We start from the raw sequence: 18,752 nt of genomic DNA on the forward strand, positions 1-18,752 counted from the left end.
GTCTATTGTTGATGACTGGATGATGGTGACATCATAGGTAAAGGTGGGCTGTACGGTGGTGGTGGCATGCTGGAAGTGTCAATTTCTGAGTCTGGAGTCACTCGAACATCAGAAATATTTAATTTAAAGCTGGACTGTAAAAAAACAAAACAATTAAAAGTATTAGAAGTCTTTTTTTTCAACACATAGAGTGATACATTCTGTAGATAAAACTAGCTGAAGCTGTCCTAAACAGGTGGTTTGAGCTACTGTGCAACTCTGACCTGCTGAAAAGTACCCACAAATCAGCCAATAGACAAGCGAAGACCAGTTTAGCTTTTCAGATAGAAAGATGTACCGCTGCATATGACGGTGGTGGACAGACTTGTTCATATGGTGGTGGTGTGAACTCAGAATCATCATGAGAGTTTGTCTCATCTTGTTCATCTCTCTCTTCTCTCATATGAATGGGGTTGGGAATCACATAGCTATGGTCGCTGTTTGACAGGTTCAGATCTGAGTCAGTGTCTGAGACTTTACTGCAGATTTTGCAGCAGTACCTCAGTATGCAGAGACTCAGTCAGAACCAGCAGCGGCGTTAGCCACGTCCTGCACATCATTCAACATTACAACCTTTACTTCAGCGCATTAATTACATATCTTAGTGAAAAATAAATATACTTAGTATTTCAAATACATTTATGTCATGCTGATTATACTACAAACACATTTACATTTTTATGTGCGTAATAAAAATACCCTGCAATCGTACTTCTGCTATACTAAACTAAATTCAAACAACTGATTTTGTGCTTAATGCACTTTAATTGTGTGGAGGTAGCGCTGAAGCATATTTGTGCTAAAGTGGAACTATTGCAAGTATACTTTAGGTACACTTTAAATATTTTGCATTTAAAGACAGTTATTTAAAGATCATACAATCCTGATCAATAGTGATATTAGAAAACATTTAAGGCTTAATATTAAGAAATGGGCATTGTGCACAAGTAGTACTCCAAAGAAAGTTTAATTATCATTTTTATATCAGTAAGCCTTAAGCGACATGTCAGTAAATAATGTTAATAGATTTGAAGTTTACTTAGTATGAAATAAATGTATTTTAAATATATTACTTTTTTAAGATTTTATGAATGTCGTACTTACTGGATATAGTAGAATATATGATCAGCCATTCAAGTGGCCAGAAATCTCTGCAGAGAAAAATTCTATATTAATGTACATCTGTAAATGATCAAGACAAGTTACCTTAACTTTGTATAAAATGCAGTTAATTGAATTGAAGCTCACTTTTTGTTGGGGAAGTGGTGTGTGGCCAAGTATGGTGACCCATACTTGGAATTTGCGCTCTGCATTTAACCCATCCAAGCGCACACACAGTAGTGAACATACACCCGGAGCAGTGGGCAGCCAATGCTGCAGCACCCAGAGAGCAGTTGGGGGTTTCAAGGGTCTCACCTCAGTCGTGGTATTGAGGATGGAGAGTGTTGGTTATTCACTCACCCACCTACAATCCCTGCTGGACCGGAGACTTAAACCCACGACGTTCAGGTTACAAGTCCAACTCTCTATCCATTAGTCCATGACTGCCTCCTAAAAGCGCTATACAAATAATATTGACTTGACTTGCTTTGTAAGGCTTTTTTTAAATTTCTGAATCAAAATGCATTTAGAAACTTTGTTTGTGGGGCTTAAAGTCAACATGCAAAGAAAATGTGTATTGAAGATTTAAAAAAAAAAAATCTTTAAAAGGCAGAAATTCTTAAAAAATAAAAGAAAAAAAAAGTAAAGAAAAAGAAAAGCTTTTCCTTCCTAAAATATCTTAATTTGCAAAAAAAAAAAACTCTTTTAGCAGCCCCCTAAATCAAATCTTTCAATCTTTTTAAATCAAAAATCTTTGCGTGGGGGATCCTAAAATTGAAAAAGCAGCTTTAGATTAAATTTTAATGTGTGAAGGTCTGATATTGTCAAAAATAAATGCTAAAAATGTTAAAATATTCATATTATATTAGTGCTGTTAAACAATTAATCGTGATTAATCGCATACAAAATAAAAGATTTTGTTTGCGTAATATGTGTTCTGTGTATATTTATTATGTATACAGTATATAGACACAAACATAAAGTATATATTTTGAAAATATTTACATGTATTTACGTCTATATTTATATTCATATAATTTATATTATATATTTAATATATAAACAATATATTTTCTGAAATATATACATGCATGTGTGTGTGTATTTATATAAATACATAATAAATAAACAGCACACATACATATATGTAAACAAAAACATATCTTTTGGATGAAATTAATCGTTTGACAGCACTAATATATATATATATATATATATATAAAATTACAGTACAGTAATATAGTAAAAAGTTAATTATTTAACAGAGGGCTCCTGTCAAATATCAAAATGTTTTTAAAAACTGTGTTTTAGACTGAATTTGTGTCTCTCATGATCTCAAAAACCTTTTTGATCAAAAGGCTTCTATTTTATATTGCTGTGTTGATGAACAAACTGTGCACATGAGGAATGGTTTATAAAATTAACAGTTTAATGTAAAAAACTAAATAAATGAGTTGTCGTGGACATCAATGCTGTTTAACAAGCATCTTAAATCTACATAATAATGTGCTTTATATAACCTCGAGCAAGTTCCTTACAGCTGAACTTCTATTTGTTCTAAAGTATTTTTTCCCTTCAGGAACTCTTTAAAACTGTGTTTTCACATTGTAGTATTTAAACGATATACTCACAGTTATGTCGTCATCAGACCCAAAGCAGAGGGAAGTGGAAGTCAAAGTTAGTCAGACTGTACGTGTGCTTTCTAACAGGGACTGGAACTTCTGCAGAGGACTTTGAGCTGGACACTTACTAGCAGCCGTCATCCGGGCTGGGTTTGTAAACACTGTGATTTTTATCATACACCACTGACAATGACTTTCAATTCCACTTCATTTCCAATGCAGACATTCATTCAATATCAATATGGCCCCTTTTTAAAACATTTCTGTTGCTCTATGCGTAAATTAAAATGTGTTTTGATATCTGTGTTAATGGTTTACACAATTTTGAGCTCATTGAAATGCAATGTCATTTTAGAACAAATAGTCAATGTTTTACCATAAAACTAGCATTGGACTAATGAAACAATTCAGACCAATTAAGTGAAAGAGCTCTTTTAAACGTAATGTTGTAAAACAAACTAAATCATGACAAATGCATACTCATAATCATGAAAAGTAGTTACAATGCTTCCAAAAACGTTCTAATTCCAGTAGAGGCTATTTTCATTTCAGTGACTCTGTGCTTTGTTTCTTGTCCTTTGTCTTAAAAAATATATTTATGCAGTGGAGGTCTATGTGACAATCAACCTTTGTTAATGTAAGTGCATTTCTATTATTTATTTTTACAAAGTGGAAAGAAAAACAGATCATTCTAAGTGAGACAATTTATTTTGAATACATTTGGGTGACAAAGCAACTTAAAGACAAAAAATAATGCAGATTATTGAGTAATGTTTACTTCCAGAGTTTCTTGATGGACATGTTCTTCTCACTGTCTTTCTGCATCACCTGTAAACATACAATTAATTACAAATTAGAGATATCCACTGAAAACAAGTATTTTCCCATAATAAGAACTGGTGTGTTTGAATATCATAAGGGTGTTCAAATAAATTTTTTGAAATTGAGATTTATACATCCTCTGAAAGCTGAATAAACAAGTTTTCCTTTGACGTATGGTTTGTTAGAATAGGACAATATTTGGTTGAGATACAGCTATTTGAATATCTGGATTCTGAGGGTGCAAAAAATCTAAATCTTGAGAAAAATCGCCTTTAAAGTTGTCCAAAAGACGTTCTTAGCAATGCATATTACTAATCAAAAATTAAGTTTTGAAATATTTACGGTTGAAAATTAAAGTATCTTCATGGAACATGAACGTTACTTAATATCCTAATGATTTTTGGCATAAAAGAAAAATGTATAATTTTGACCCATATAATGTATTGTTTGCTATTTGCTGGTCCAGGGTCACAAATAAGAAAATGTTTTTAGTACCTTAGCTACTGCCATTTCGAAATCTTCTTGGGTAACGTGGACTCTCCTCTCTCTCAGGGCGTACATACCTGCCTCTGTGCAGACACCCTGTCAGACAAGCACAAATAAAATCAGCTTGTTGAATACGTAGTGTATAGACGCCCATAAATGCCTGGAAATATGAGCCGCACTGCGTCATGCCGGCTGAGACTGTGACCTCACCTTGACCTCGGCACCAGACGCTCCTGGCATCAGCTCGGCAATCTTGCGCAGGTTAATACCACGTGTCAGGTTCATCTTCCGGGAGTGGATCTTCAGAATGTCCAAACGGGCCTGAGGAGAACAACATAACGCTATGAGGTTACTGCCTGTATTTATACTTTCAATAATAGAGAGTCATACAAATACAGTCGGGTGCATTTCAGAATCAAGTTGATACTAAATATGTAACAATTCCAGCCTACCTCTTCATTGGGAGGGGGAAATTCAATCTTCCTGTCAATGCGGCCTGGTCGAAGAAGCGCAGAGTCCAGAATGTCAATACGGTTTGTTGCCATAATAACCTGAGGGAAAAAAAGAACATCCAGTAAACTCAGACTCTCCTTAAAGAAAACTATAAAAGCACAGCTGGAGCCAAGCACAGAAATAGTACAAATAGAAGTTTAGTTTTGATTGGTCACAGCACCCCTGGTGGTGATTTCTGAAAAGGCAGTTGAATGAGCAATGTAACATGGTAACTATTCCCTTTGACCAAATGGTGCAAACAGCTTTATATAATGCTAGGGCATGTGAAAAAAAAACATGCTTTGTTTTCTCTATTCAGTATGACTACACAACAACAAAAACATGAATTATAATATTATTATTATTCATTTGTTTTATTTAAATTCTAAAAACAAAATTTCAGAGCATTTAATAAAAACAACAACAACTGTTATTAAACTGTTTTTAATTGCTGCTTAATTTTTTGCATTTAAATTATAAATTAAACTATATTTTAATAGCAATATAATAATAATTATTATTATTATTGTATTATATTTTAAATGATAAATTAAATATTTATAATAATAATTTATTTGATCTTTGTTGCAAATTTTTTTCAAATGTTGAACTACAGATATTTTATTTTGACGGAAGGCCAAATTGACCATGCGTTTTAAGAATTCAATAAAAAGCGACCAACTTCTAAAACCAGAGATGAGAAACTTCTCATGTTTGCATCAGCACATAGGGTACAGATGTTTGCTTCTCACCTTGATGTTCTTGGTGGCCTCGAACCCATCCAGCTGGTTGAGGAGCTCCAGCATAGTTCTCTGCACCTCACTGTCTCCTCCTGATCCTCCCTCCAGCCGAGACGAGCCGATGGAGTCAATCTCATCCATGAAGATGATGGAGGGTGCGTGTTCCCTGGCCATGACGAACAGCTCTCGCACCATACGAGCTCCTGGAATACACAAAACAAGAACAAATCAAGACAAATTTTTAAAAATGTTAACAGTTAAAAAAAAAAAGATATTTCAGAGCTTTTTGGAGCTTGACAGGCTCTGGTCAATATATGCTTTTATAATAAGAAAACGAGCAGTGAGAACATTCTGCTAAACATCTCCTTTTGAGTTCCACAGAAAAATAGTCATATAGGTTTGAAAAAAAAAAGTGTGATTTTTCTGGAAGCACACTAACCTTCTCCTATGAATTTCTGCACCAGCTCTGATCCAGACACCCTGATGAAGGTACAGTCAGTGTGATGGGCCACAGCTCTGGCTAACAGGGTCTTTCCTGTTCCAGGAGGTCCATACAGCAGCACACCCTGCAGACCAACACGTCACAGAATATGAAGCAGATCTGGTAGGCCAACAGACATACTACTGAAAAGGTAGTACCCTTTTACATGATTGACCTGATAAGAATAAATTATGCCATCACTTGCCTTGGGTTGTGCAATTCCTAGAGCCTCAAACAATTCTGGGTGCTTGACTGGAAGCTCAATCACTTCCTTGATCTCTTTGATCTGTTTGTCCAGCCCTCCGATCATCTCATACGTCGAATCTGGCACTTTTTCAACCATCATGAGCGAGACGAGTGGGTCAACTTTGTTTGGCAGGATTTTGTGAAGCGTGTAACTATCATTTCGAAGTGCTACACGGCAATTTGGAGTTACCTGTTGGAAATGAGGATTCGATTTACTACAAAATATCTACAATATCGGTAAAAGAAGATTTTTTTTCTATTTTATGAGCCACCAGGCAAAAACGGCATCCTCTCAAATTCCGAGGTAACATGTATGACTGTAAAAACTAGGGATGCACGATTTGTGATCAAGATTTTGGCTGCCTAATATCAATTTATAATAATTATTATATATATATTTTTATATTTATGTTTTAGCTTTTCTCCAAATACATTTTGTTTTACTTTATCTTCTCAACTTGACAACGATACACATGCACTCTTATTACACTGCAAAAAATAAATTAATACAATAAAAATAAAACAAAATTGCGATATTCTGCTAAAATAAAGGGCATACAGGCATATATATACTTTCCACACAAACACACACTATTTGCAGTGACTAAATCTGCGAGCAAACCTTCTGAGTGATGAACAGTAAGAAATACAAATATGAATCTCAATTTTATTGTTTTTCATGACTCTCAACTATATTGTTTGCAATTGTGGTTGTTGAATAAATGCTTATGCAACCTCAATGTGCCTCAATACAGTCTTTTTTTAAGAGAAAAATGCTAATAATAATTTGTTATTAAATTATTAATATGAATTTTCTGTTTTTTTTAGAGAAATTTCTTAATTTTTCCAGTTTTATCTTTTGAGAGAACTTTCTTACACTTTTTACAATGTAGACATTGTGTTATGTATATGATTAAAAAGAATACAATAATAATAATAATGATAATAATCTATATCAAAATAGATGAGGTAAAATAAACCCCGTGTACGAGCTGACATTCTCTTAATTTATGCTTACGTAAAAGTGCAATAATTGTGATGAAAAGTAAAAAGAAGTTTCTCAAATCAGAATAATCATAATTAATAATTGCAATTATACTTTTTAATAATACATAATACAAAATAATCATGATTATCAGTTTAACCAACCTTAGTAAAAATACAAAACACTTACATCATTTATATCAATGTTCTTATCCACATCCACCACAAACTTTCCTTCAGGATGCACCTAAAAACATAGCATAAAAACAAATGATTAACAAAACGGCACTGCAGCATGCCAACACAAATCATGCTCATGTAATTAAGCAGGAAATAATGGCTGTCAAACCTTGACGAGCACTTTCTTCTTGTCCATGGCTCTGACCACCTCTCCTACATAAGACCCCTGCTCCTGCAGCAACTGAAGCTCCTCACGCAGAAGGCGCACTGAAAGAAACGGCACAAAACACATCCTGTCATGTCATACTGTTGACATTCTTAACATATTCTATTTGGCATATGCATGTGAACACCACAAAGTGACATCCACGTGGAAGTTGGTTAAAAAGGCTTTACCCTTGGCGTTTAACTCGTTCCTTTGAGCCTGTAGACGTCTGAGATTTTGGCTTTTATCATTCACTGTCAACTAAGTAAGGAGAAAGGAACATTTAGACATAACATACCCACGTGAAAAAGAAGTGTGCTTAATTGCATTGTATGTTTATTTGCAGAGTATTTCAAATCTTAAAAGTATATTTTTTAATAAAACTTAGTTGCAGAAAATATGAATGATTTAAAAGGCCACTTAAGTGTGCTTAAAGAGATTTTAAAGAATGTTTTAAATTTATGGTTGTGCTTTAAAGAACTTACATTTTTTGATGTGTTGACTAACATAAAGCACATGTAAAGTTCTTGATTATAATTTTATTTGATATAAAGCCAAAAGGTATTATATTTTAAATGTCCTAAATGGCAGTTTCATCATTACAAACGTGCAATTACAATAATATTTAAATACAAGTTTTAATAGAAATTACATTGAAGTACATTTTAGTTTATCATAAATGCTTGCCAGTACTTTCAGCAGCACACTTAAACCATATTTTAAAACAATATAATTACAAAATTACATAAAGATATACTTAAGTGGGCCAACCCCCCCCAAAAAAAACTCAAGTTCAATTACCCACATTTAATACAAATTTAAATTATAAAACATTCTCATTTCATTGTAAATATCATGCAATTAAGTGTCTGAAAACATTACATCCAGTTAACCGTATATTCTTTTAAATTAAATAAAATAAAAAAAATTTAATATCGTGAAAAAGTTGTAACTTATTGTAACTTTTTTCAAAAAGTGAAACTTTCATATATTTTAGATTCATTACATGTAAAGTAAAACATTTCAAAAGATTTTTGTTTTAACTTTGATGATTAGAGCTTACAGCTCATGAAAGTCAAAAATCAGTATCTCAAAATATTAGAATATTTACATTTGAGTTTCAATTAATGACCATCCCTACAGTATAAATACGGTATCTCTTGTTCTTTGAAACCACAATAATGGAGAAGACTGCTGACTTGGCAATGATCCAGAAGATGAACATTGACAAAGAGGGTAAGTCACAGAGGGTCATTACTGAAAGGTGCGTCTGTTTACAGAGTGCTGTATCAAAGCATATTAAAGGCAGTTGACTGGAAGGAATAATTTGGGTAGGAAAAGGTGCACAAGCAACAGGGATGACCGGAAGCTTGAGAATACTGTCAAGCAAAGCTGATTCAAACACTTGGGAGAGCTTCACAAGGAGTGGACTGAAGCTGGAGTCAGTGCATCAAGAGTCACCACGCTCAGACGTCTTCAGGAAAAGGGCTACCAAGCCACTTCTGAACCAGAGACAACGTCAGAAGCGTCTTACCTGGGCTGTGGAGAAAAAGAACTGGACTGTTGCTCAGTGATCCAAAGTCCTCTTTTCAGATGAAAGTAAATTTTGCATTTCATTTGGAAATCAAGGTCCCAGAGTCTGGAGGAAAAGTGGGGAGTCACAGAATCCATGTTGCTTGGTCCAGTGTGAAGTTTCCACAGTCAGTGATGATTTGAGCTGCCATGTCATCTGCTGGTGTTGGTCCACTGTGTTTTCTGAAGTCCACAGTCAACGCAGTCATCTACCAGGAAATTTTAGAGCACTTCTCAAACAGGACTTGGCACCTGCCCACACTGCCAAAGGTACCAAAAGCTGGTTCAATGACCATGGTGTTACTGTGCTTGATTGGCCAGCAAACTCGCCTGACCTGAACCCCATAGAGAATCTATGGGGTATTGTCAAGAGGAAGATGAGAGACACCAGACCCAACAATGCAGATGACCTGAAGGCCGCTATCAAAGCAACCTGGGCTTCCATTACACCTGAGCAGCGCCACAGGCTGATTGCCTCCACGCCACGCCACATTGATGCAGTAATTCATGCAAAAGGAGGCCCAACCAAGTCATGAGTGCATAGAAATTAACATACTTCTCAGAAGCCTGACATTTCTGTTTAAAATATCCTTTTTTTATTGATCTTATGTAATATTCTAATTTTCTGAGACACTGAATTTTGGGTTTCATTATCTGTAAGCCATAATCATCAAAATTTCAAGAAATAGATTGTGTAATGAATCTATATCAGAATCAGAATGAGCTTTATTGGCCAAGTATGTTTACACATACAAGGAATGTGTTGTAGTGACAAAAGCTCTACAGTGCAACAGAAAGACAGCAACAGGACCGGACACAGATAAAAGAATAATATACAAATAGGCAATGTACAAAGCAGCAAAAACACAATATAGACAACTATGTATGTACATGTCAAGTATGTGAAAATTAGAAATGAGAAAAAAAATAATAAGTGAGTATGGTGAATGGATAATGTATTATAGTTGTGTGTTCCACATTTATTGTTGAGTGTTCATGAGATGGATTGCCTGAGGGAAGAAACTGTTCTTGTGTCTGGTCGTTCTGGTGCTCAGAGCTCTGTAGCATCGACCAGATGGTAACAGTTCAAAGAGGGAGTGTGCTGGATGTGAAGGGTCAAGAGTGGGCTCTTTGCCTTTGGCTCACTCTGGATGAGTACAGTTCTTGGAGAGTGGGGAGGGTTTTACCAATGATTCGTTCAGCAGTCCGGATCACCCTCCTTAGTCTTCTGAGGTCAGATTTGGTAGCTGAGCTGAACCAGACAGTTATTGAAGTGCAGAGGATGGATTCAATGATGGCAGAGTAGAACTGTTTCAGCAGCTCCTGTGGCAGGTTGAACTTCCTCAGCTGGCGAAGAAAGTACAACCTCTGCTGGGCCTTTCTGACAATGGAGTCTATGTGAATATCCCACTTCAGGTCCTGAGAAATGGTGGTGCCCAGGAATCTGAATGACTCCACTGCAGTCACCGTGCTGTTCATGATGGTGAGTGGGGGCAGAGCAGGGGGGTTTCTCCTGAAGTCCACAATCATCTCCACAGTTTTGAGCGTGTTGATCTCCAGGTTGTTAAGACTGCACCAGACAGCCAGCTCCTTAACCTCCTGTCTGTAAGCAGACTCGTCACCATCCTGGATGAGGCCGATCAGTGTGGTGTCGTCTGCAAACTTCAGGAGCTTGACAGAGGGGTCTTTAGATGTGCAGTCGTTGGTGTAGAGGGAGAACGCAGTGGGGAGAGTACGCAGCCCTGAGGAGCTCCAGTGCTGATGGTCCGAGTGCTGGATGTGGATTTACCAAGCTTTACTAACTGCTGCCTGTCTGTCAGGAAGCTGTTGATCCACTGACAGACGAGGTGGGAACGGAGAGCTGGATTAGTTTATTCTGAAGGGTTTCTATGATGATTTCATGGCTACAGACGTTAGGGCCATGGGTCTGTAGTCATTAAGTCCAGTAATTTTGGGTTTCTTTGGGACGGGGATGATGGTGGAGCGTTTGAAGCATGAGGGGACTTCACACAGCTCCAGTGATCTGTTGAAGATCTGTGTGAAGATGGGGGCCAGCTGGTCAGCACAGATTTTCAGACAGGCTGGTGACACACCGTCTGGGCCTGGTGCTTTCCTTCTTTTGTTCTTCCTGAAGACCTGGCTCACATCTTCTTCGCTGATTTTAATTGTAGGTGTGAGGGAGAGGGGGGTTGCTGGAGGTGTGAATGGTTCTGTGGAGAGGTGTTCTGGGCGGGTGTGGGGTGATCGTTCAAAACGACAATAAAACTCGTTCAAGTCGTATATATAATATATGGGTTTCACTTTCTGAAACGACTGACAAAAAATATTGACCTTTTTCACAATATTCAAATTTTTTAAGATGTACCTGTATTTCCATAAAAATTGTGCGTCATGGCTATTCTTACCTGAAGATCCTCAATTTTAGACAGGTAATACTGTCGGAGCCCAGATCCTCCTTTACTGTCCTCAATATCCATCTGTAAAAAAAATATATTATTAACAATAATATTAATAACATAATCGGTTTATTAATAGTCAATGCCAGTTAAAATGAAGTGATTATTCATGACGTTTTATTAGAAATGATCCATTTAACATGCAATGGTCAGTAATGAGACATTTCTCATGTTATGCTTCTAAAGAAGAAAATTCTGTTGTGATGTTATGAGCAGATTTTGATTCTGTGTTATGATCAAAGATGTGATTATCGGAGATTTCTTCTCTAATCCTAAAACATAAAATATTTATATTGTTCTAATTAGTGATTTCGCATGCTATAACAAAACATTCATCATCAACATTCGTCAAACGTATTTTATGTTATAACCAGTTACACCATGTTATGATCAGTGTGACACAATGAGACAGCAAACTCTGCTTCAAACCGAGCAAACGCGTCTTAAAGTCAGCCATTCGATCTTATATTTCCAACGGCTTCAATTCTAGCAGGTTTGCAATATGTGACTCTGACTTATAAAGCAAAGCTAACTGTGTTGTTCATATTTTACGATTTAATAGAAAATATCACTTACTTGATCGATCCCGTCCAGCGCCATCTTGAGCATACAAACTTCCGCCCGTCAGTGGCGCTACTTCCGCTTTGTTTTCCTCGGGCAGAATACCGACTGAAGCATGTGCGCTCTAGCGCCGACGTCACGCTGGAGAGTTTTCCTGTCTTACATTAAACCGCGAGGAATGCACAGTCAGAGTATGGCATGCGGCCTTAACATTTAATCCTTGAGGAATATTCTGGAATCTCATTTTTCCATTGAGGGTAGATGGATTGTAACTTTAATAGAGTTTAATGGTACTTTGTTTATATTAAGAAATGTGTAAGGTTACAATAATTCTGCTGCAAATAAAGCCCTATAGCAAGAACTCACGATTAAAAGGTAAATTCCCATCTTTTTTGATTATGGGTGGTGATTTCAATGAGGCTCCTAATAATATTGACAGGTTTCCCTCAAGGACCACTGGTCATATTATTAACCCTATCATTACTGATTTTTGTAATTAATGGATCCTTTTAGGTTTCTTCACCCTTCTTCACTTGATTCATTCACCTGGTTCAAATCTGATATGTCTATACGAATTGACCTGTGGTTGATTTCAGATTGTCTATCTCCATTCATCTACTCTTGTGAAATCTCTCTGGCTCCTTTAACCATGCTGTTAAATCCTTTCACATGCCAAGAAGACAAAAAATAGAAATTAAGGATATTGGAAATTGAATTGTTCTTTTTTTAGAGCAAGACCTGTATATTGTGGCAATACAAGATATTATTAAAAAATACAAAGTTATGACTGATATATCTACATCCTTAAAATGGGAGCTATTAAAAAATGAGTGTAGAAGTTATTCAATTAAATATGGAAAAGAACAGGCTAAAAAGAGAGTACAAATTCATAATAATACATTAAGTAAAATTAATGAGCTTCTCATAAAAAATACTGCTTAATGAAGAGGAATTAAAAAATCATCATGCTTTACAAGAGAATCTTGATAAACTCTACATAGAAAGAGCAAGAGGAGCCTTTATAAGATCAAGAGCCAAATGGCTTGAATATGGTGAAAAAAATTTCAATTATTTTTTTAATTTGGAGAAAAATCGTGGTCTCTCAAAAAAAATCCAAAATCTTTTTTGTAAATAACACCCTTACTTTTGACAGCAAAATCATACATTCATGCATTTCTAACTTTTATCAAAACCTTTACTCCTCATCCTTCAGTGATTGTGAATGTGAATTATTTTTCGATAGCGTTGATCCGTTTATACCTAAAATATCTTCCCACAGTTTCAATAGTTGTGAAAATCCCATAACTTTAGAAGATTTAGATTGTATTTTATCTAAAACTCCTTTAAATAAAAGTCCTGGCCCTGATGGATTGCCATTTGAAATTTATAGAACTTTTTGGAAGGATTTAAGAGATTTCATTTTCACTGTATTTATAGACTGTTTAAGTTCTGGCGAATTAATAGAATCTATGAAACAAGATCTTATAACACTTTTGCCAAAACCAAATAAAGATAACCGTTACATTGAAAATTGGCGGCCCATCACTCTCCTAAATTCTGATTATAAATTGTTAACTTCTTTGTTTGCAAAAAGAGTCAAACCCTGTCTAGAAGATATTATATCAATAACACAATCAGGCTTTATTAAGGGTAGACATATTTCTAATAATATACGACTTGTATTGGATATGTTGGACTATTCTGATCTTATTGAAGATGGTGCCATTATTCTGTTCCTAGACTTCTATAAGGCATTTGACTCTATTGAACATGAACTTATATATAAAGCCTTAGATAAATTTGGATTTGGATTCAAATGTAAGAATATGGTCAGAACTATATATAAAGGTATAAATAGTAGTGTTTCCCTTGCAGAAGGTATATCTAAGCGTTTCGTACTTAGTAGAGGTATTCGACAAGGTTGCCCGATTTTGTTCTTAATTGCAGCAGAATTATTGAATCTTTATACTGTAAATTGTATCAATGTTGAGGGTATAAGAATAGGTGATAATGTTATTTTAACATCTCAGCTAGCAGATGACACATGTTTTTTTCTTAAAGATGAAAACCAGGTTCTGAATGTTTTGAAAGGACTGGATCTTTTTTCAAAAGCTTCTGGCCTTTTTTTTAAATGGGTGTGTATAGAGTATTTACAGAGTGTTAACTTTTAGTTTTAGTTACTTTTTCTTATTTGTAAGTCGCTTTGGATAAAAGCATCTGCTAAATGACTAAAAGTAAAAAGTAAAAGTAAAAAGTAATTTTAAATGTAATAAGTTACCAATCAAGCTATCAGATTTTCACAAGCAAGCACTGCATTCTTGGAAACTGTCTTTTAAGCATAATTTTTCACCTCACAAATGTATTGTGTGGAGTAATCAATATATTCTGTATAAAAACAGGACGATATTTAATAAAGACTGTATAGAAAAGAATATAATATTTATTTCAAAATTCATAGACATTGATGGGACTATGATTAGTTATGAAAAATTCTGTAAGGATATATATATATATTGATATTACTCGTATATAATTTTTGAGAATAATTAATGGCATTTCGCCTAAACTTCTACAGCTTATTAAATCATCTTTACAGTACTCTTCTGTAAAGGAAGACATTCCCTGTTTAATGATAGGTGGTATTGATTTGTTGGATAAAAAGTGCAATAATATTCATATCAGAAGAACATTAATCTCTATAAGCAGTATTGCCCCTAAAGCACTCTTTTCATTGAAACGGATGTATCCTTCTTTATCTTTGTGTAACATATGGTCTGTTCATAATAATTTTGTGATACCAAACAAGGTTAAAGAAATTAATCTTAAAATCCTGCACAATGTTTACCCCTGTAAGTTATTTTATCTAAGTTTATGGATATCCACCCAGAATGTTCTTTTTGTAATTTGTTCTTTTGTAAAATGAAACAATGCTTAATTTGTTTTTTTTAGATGTCCCTTCACAGTACCATTTTGGACTGAAATTTCAATTTTGATCTTTACATCCTTAAATAACCTCATTGATATTACAGAAGAAATAGTACTGTTTCTGTTGTGTAATACTGGCTCTGCTCTCTTAAATAATGCTGTTAAAATCCTGTGCTTGCTTAGAAAAGGTCATATTCACAAGTGTAAAGTTACAGCCTCCAAACCCAATTGTATAGTATTTTGTTCTGAATTAAAAAGTTTTGCTGATTCCCTGTGTAATTTAAAAAGAAACAAAAAAGCAGTTAAACATGCCAGATTTTAAATAACATCATTGATTCGTCTGTGAACAGAGATACGTTGTTTAGATGAAGTTTCTTAATCCCTACTTGAGTCAAAACGAAAAGTAAACAAATTGTTGTTGTTTTTTAAGTTTTTTTTTTATTTATTTGCTATTATTATCTATGTATTTCATTATTTAGATTTTATATATTTGTTATTGTTCTTTATCTTCATTTATTTTATCTTGTTGGTTTATATATCTTATGTTTGTTTGATACTTTCAATCCCTCGCAATAGGTTGCTTGTTCTTACACATTGTTCAAATCCAAATATCTTTGTACCTTAAAGTATGTTTTCAAACTAAAAATGTTACTAATAATAATAAATAAAAAAAAAACATTTAATCCTTGAAACGTACTAGTGTCTATTTTCATGCTATTTTATGTAACTAGTTGGGTACAACGGGGCTAAAGGCACACCTTAAGAAAAAATGTTCACTGCGCCTAAAATGTATAATTCGAAAAAATATATACGTTTGTAACAGATTTTGTGTGAAAATAAATTTTGTTAAAATAAATGTGGGGGTACACATGGGGTAAAAGACTCACCAGCACGGGGCAAAAGGAACACGGTATTGATACAAATACTTCAGCTAAAATAATGTTTTTTTTGTTTAATTTTTTAAAATAATGTCTAAGTTAATACTTGTTCAAAACAATCACTTCAGCAAAGTTTGTACTATTTTATGCTTATTTTGAAAAATAAAATAATTAATTAAAATTTTTGTTCAATAAATATACTGTCATTACAATATGTTCATAAAAAATATATATTTTAAAATACAGAAACAAAATCATTTTAAAAGTAAAGATTCTGAAAGCATCGAAGGAGATCCCATAATAATTGAATAAAGATTTGCAGTAGTAACAACAAATGATTTATTATATGATATGATTAATATCATGGTTTTAAAGATGGTTTCATTCTAAACATTGTGATTATCCCTAATATGGACACCCAACTATATGATATTTACCATCTGAATCTAACCATGTCATGTCAACAAATGGAAAAGAAGTCGTGGCCTAATGGTTAGAGAGTCGGACTCGTAATCCAAAGGTTGCGGGTTCGAGTCTCGGGCCGGCAGGGATTGTAGGTGGGGGGAGTGAATGTCCAGCGCTCTCTCCACCCTCAATACCACGACTAAGGTGCCCTTGAGCAAGGCACCAAAGACCCAACTGCTCCCCGGGCGCCACAGCATAAATGGCTGCCCACTGCTCCGGGTGTGTGTTCAGGGTGTGTGTGTGTGTTCACTGCTGTGTGTGTGCACTATGGATGGGTTAAATGCAGAGCACGAATTCCGAGTATGGGTCACCATACTTGGCAGTATGTCACTTCACTTCACTAAAAAAAGCCATCTATTAATGTTAATTACTGCACCTTTAGCCCCAACAGCAGGGGTGCTTTTTACCCCAAATACCATACTTTTACATATTCTTTTGTTATTTAAAAACTTTTGCTTTAATTGTCTTAAACAAAACTGAAAATCATTAAGAAGACCTTTGTCTCAAAATATATGCATTCATTTTAGCGATTATCATTTGCTACTTAAATCTGCAATATTTAAAAAAAAAAACATAAAATATTAGACCAAGTAAGCACAGAATCAACTTTGCGCTGCTTCCTGCAATCGCATCAAGGATCAGCCAAATATGCATGTGCATCTTGAAAAGCGGATGTTTCAGAAAGTGCTACGCCACATTTTTGTACCAACTAGTGGTTTAGAGGAAAATAATATCAAAGGTGCCTTTTACCTTTTGCACCTTTAGCCCCGTTGTACCCTATTTATTTTATAGCTTCTAGCATCTGTTCCATTGGGTAGGCTACTAGATACTAGTGCTTATTCTTAAGGCAGTGTTCATTCTTTATGTACAAGCACTCATTCTTACCTGGAACTTTTTAAAGATTCTAAAATTATTATTATTTTTTCTATGGGGATCTGTCATTCATGTACCAACTATTCTGTTCTGACTAGTATATATATGTATATATATATATATATATATATATATATATTAGGGCTGTCAAAGTTAACACGTTAATTTTCTGTTTGACCCTTGGCTTAGCCCGTAGTTGGAGAATTGGAGATTCATAGTGTTGCCAACTTAGCGACATTGCAGACCCCTTTAGCGACTTTTTTTCCCTTCAAAAAAGCGCCCAAACCTTATTTAGTTTTTGAGACTCGCCGGTACTTCTGCGCGAGCGTGAGGTCTTGCTTTCCCAGTGCGTGCACATTTCTCTGTATCTGCTCTGTTCAGCGAGCGGCGGAGAGGAGCAGCACTTTCAGTTAAACACAGATATTATGTTGCTTCTCTAATTGTACATGCAAGTATAGCTGAAATCACAGCACAGCTATTGTCTTTATCTTATGTGCATTTGATTTCATCAGACGACGGCTCGATTGTCAGGATTTTTGTGCAGATTAACATCTTGGAAGGGAGAGCTGGTTATGTAGTCTTAATGCGTCGCGTATCAATCAATAGTTCATATTCATTCTGTTGAGAACAGAAACAGTAAAATATATCAATGAAAACTGTTTTATTGAGAATTTAGCTGTATCAAAATACAGTATGCGGGCACAGAGAGGCAAACAAATGTAATAATAAATAATATATGTACATTTTGCATGTTCAGAAGAAGAGCTGCCCTGTCGTGCAAAAATGTAAACAGGTTTGTGTTGCTCAGTGCAAAGAAAGAGAAGTAATGGGAACCTGGTATTTCTTGTGTGTCTACTAGACATGAACAATTTCTTTGAAAAACATCTATGGCCTTTGAAACATGTCTAGTCTTCATGCTCTTATGTTGACTTGGGTTTCAATAATAATAAACATACATTTGCATAAAGCATCCATATTTGTCTATGCCCAAGTTGATTAGAGTATTAAAAACTTGAAAAGTATTCATTTAAGGTACATTTAGAACAAATAGAAATGTGCAATTAATCATGAGTTAACTCATGACAATCATGCGATTAATCGTGATTAAATATTTTAATAGATTGACAGCCCTAATATATATATATATACATATATATATATATTCCATTAGTGACTGGTATCTTTTCAAATATTACTAATATAAATATTTATTAGATACTCTTATTTATTAATTAAATACTATTGCTTTTCATTACACAGTAGTACATATTTAATATACTAATTGTTCATTAAATTACTTTCATCTGGTACTTTATTATGAGACACTAGTATCTATTGTAATTGTTACTAGTAACAATTCTTATCTTACAAGTCACAACTGATTTTTTTTTAACTCTAACTAATGTTATTACTGGTCAGATTGGCCCACTGTAGAGTTCAATTTAAAAAATCTTACTATGAAAAATTCTTCTAATAACATTTGGAATATGTACTAGTATCTAATAAATATATAGTATCTATTGAATAAGTACTAGTAGCTTATTAACTAAAAAAATAAATTGATTAAAAAATGTACTAGTCATGATTAGTATAAATACCAGTCAGAACTGAATAGTTATAGATA

General features: G+C 34.5%; 1 protein-coding gene and 1 long non-coding RNA gene across 2 annotated transcripts; both read right to left on the minus strand.

Moving 5' to 3' along the window:
* LOC306857873 lies at positions 1 to 1,422 on the minus strand. The gene is made up of 3 exons (XR_013783148.1): positions 1,288 to 1,422; positions 1,144 to 1,190; positions 1 to 134 (listed from the first exon to the last, which is right to left on the minus strand). It is a non-coding gene; the product is annotated as an uncharacterized lncRNA (long non-coding RNA).
* Positions 1,423 to 2,549: 1,127 nt separating this feature from the next.
* Positions 2,550 to 12,082, minus strand: LOC306857869 (26S proteasome regulatory subunit 8-like). Its single transcript, XM_079398127.1, has 12 exons — positions 12,003 to 12,082; positions 11,376 to 11,447; positions 7,590 to 7,659; positions 7,363 to 7,460; positions 7,204 to 7,260; positions 5,989 to 6,219; positions 5,742 to 5,868; positions 5,315 to 5,505; positions 4,523 to 4,621; positions 4,281 to 4,391; positions 4,080 to 4,166; positions 2,550 to 3,590 (listed from the first exon to the last, which is right to left on the minus strand). Exons 1-12 carry the CDS (start codon positions 12,033 to 12,035, stop codon positions 3,537 to 3,539), a joined length of 1,230 nt encoding a protein of 409 aa, XP_079254253.1. The 5' UTR covers positions 12,036 to 12,082; the 3' UTR covers positions 2,550 to 3,536.
* Positions 12,083 to 18,752: the final 6,670 nt, after the last annotated feature.

The sequence above is a fragment of the Barbus barbus genome (genome assembly GCF_936440315.1).
Source record: "Barbus barbus genome assembly, chromosome: 38".
In the NCBI taxonomy this organism is placed as follows: domain Eukaryota; kingdom Metazoa; phylum Chordata; class Actinopteri; order Cypriniformes; family Cyprinidae; genus Barbus; species Barbus barbus.

Excerpts from the sequence above, each read along its gene's own strand:
- LOC306857869 (XM_079398127.1), bottom strand. The coding sequence starts at position 12,035 with ATGCTCAAGATGGCGCTGGACGGGATCGATCAA. Across the intron at positions 5,869-5,988 it reads TAGGAATTGCACAACCCAAG|GGTGTGCTGCTGTATGGACC; the intron begins GCAAGTGATGGC and ends GTTGGTCTGCAG. Across the intron at positions 4,622-5,314 it reads AGGCCACCAAGAACATCAAG|GTTATTATGGCAACAAACCG; the intron begins GTGAGAAGCAAA and ends TTTTTCCCTCAG.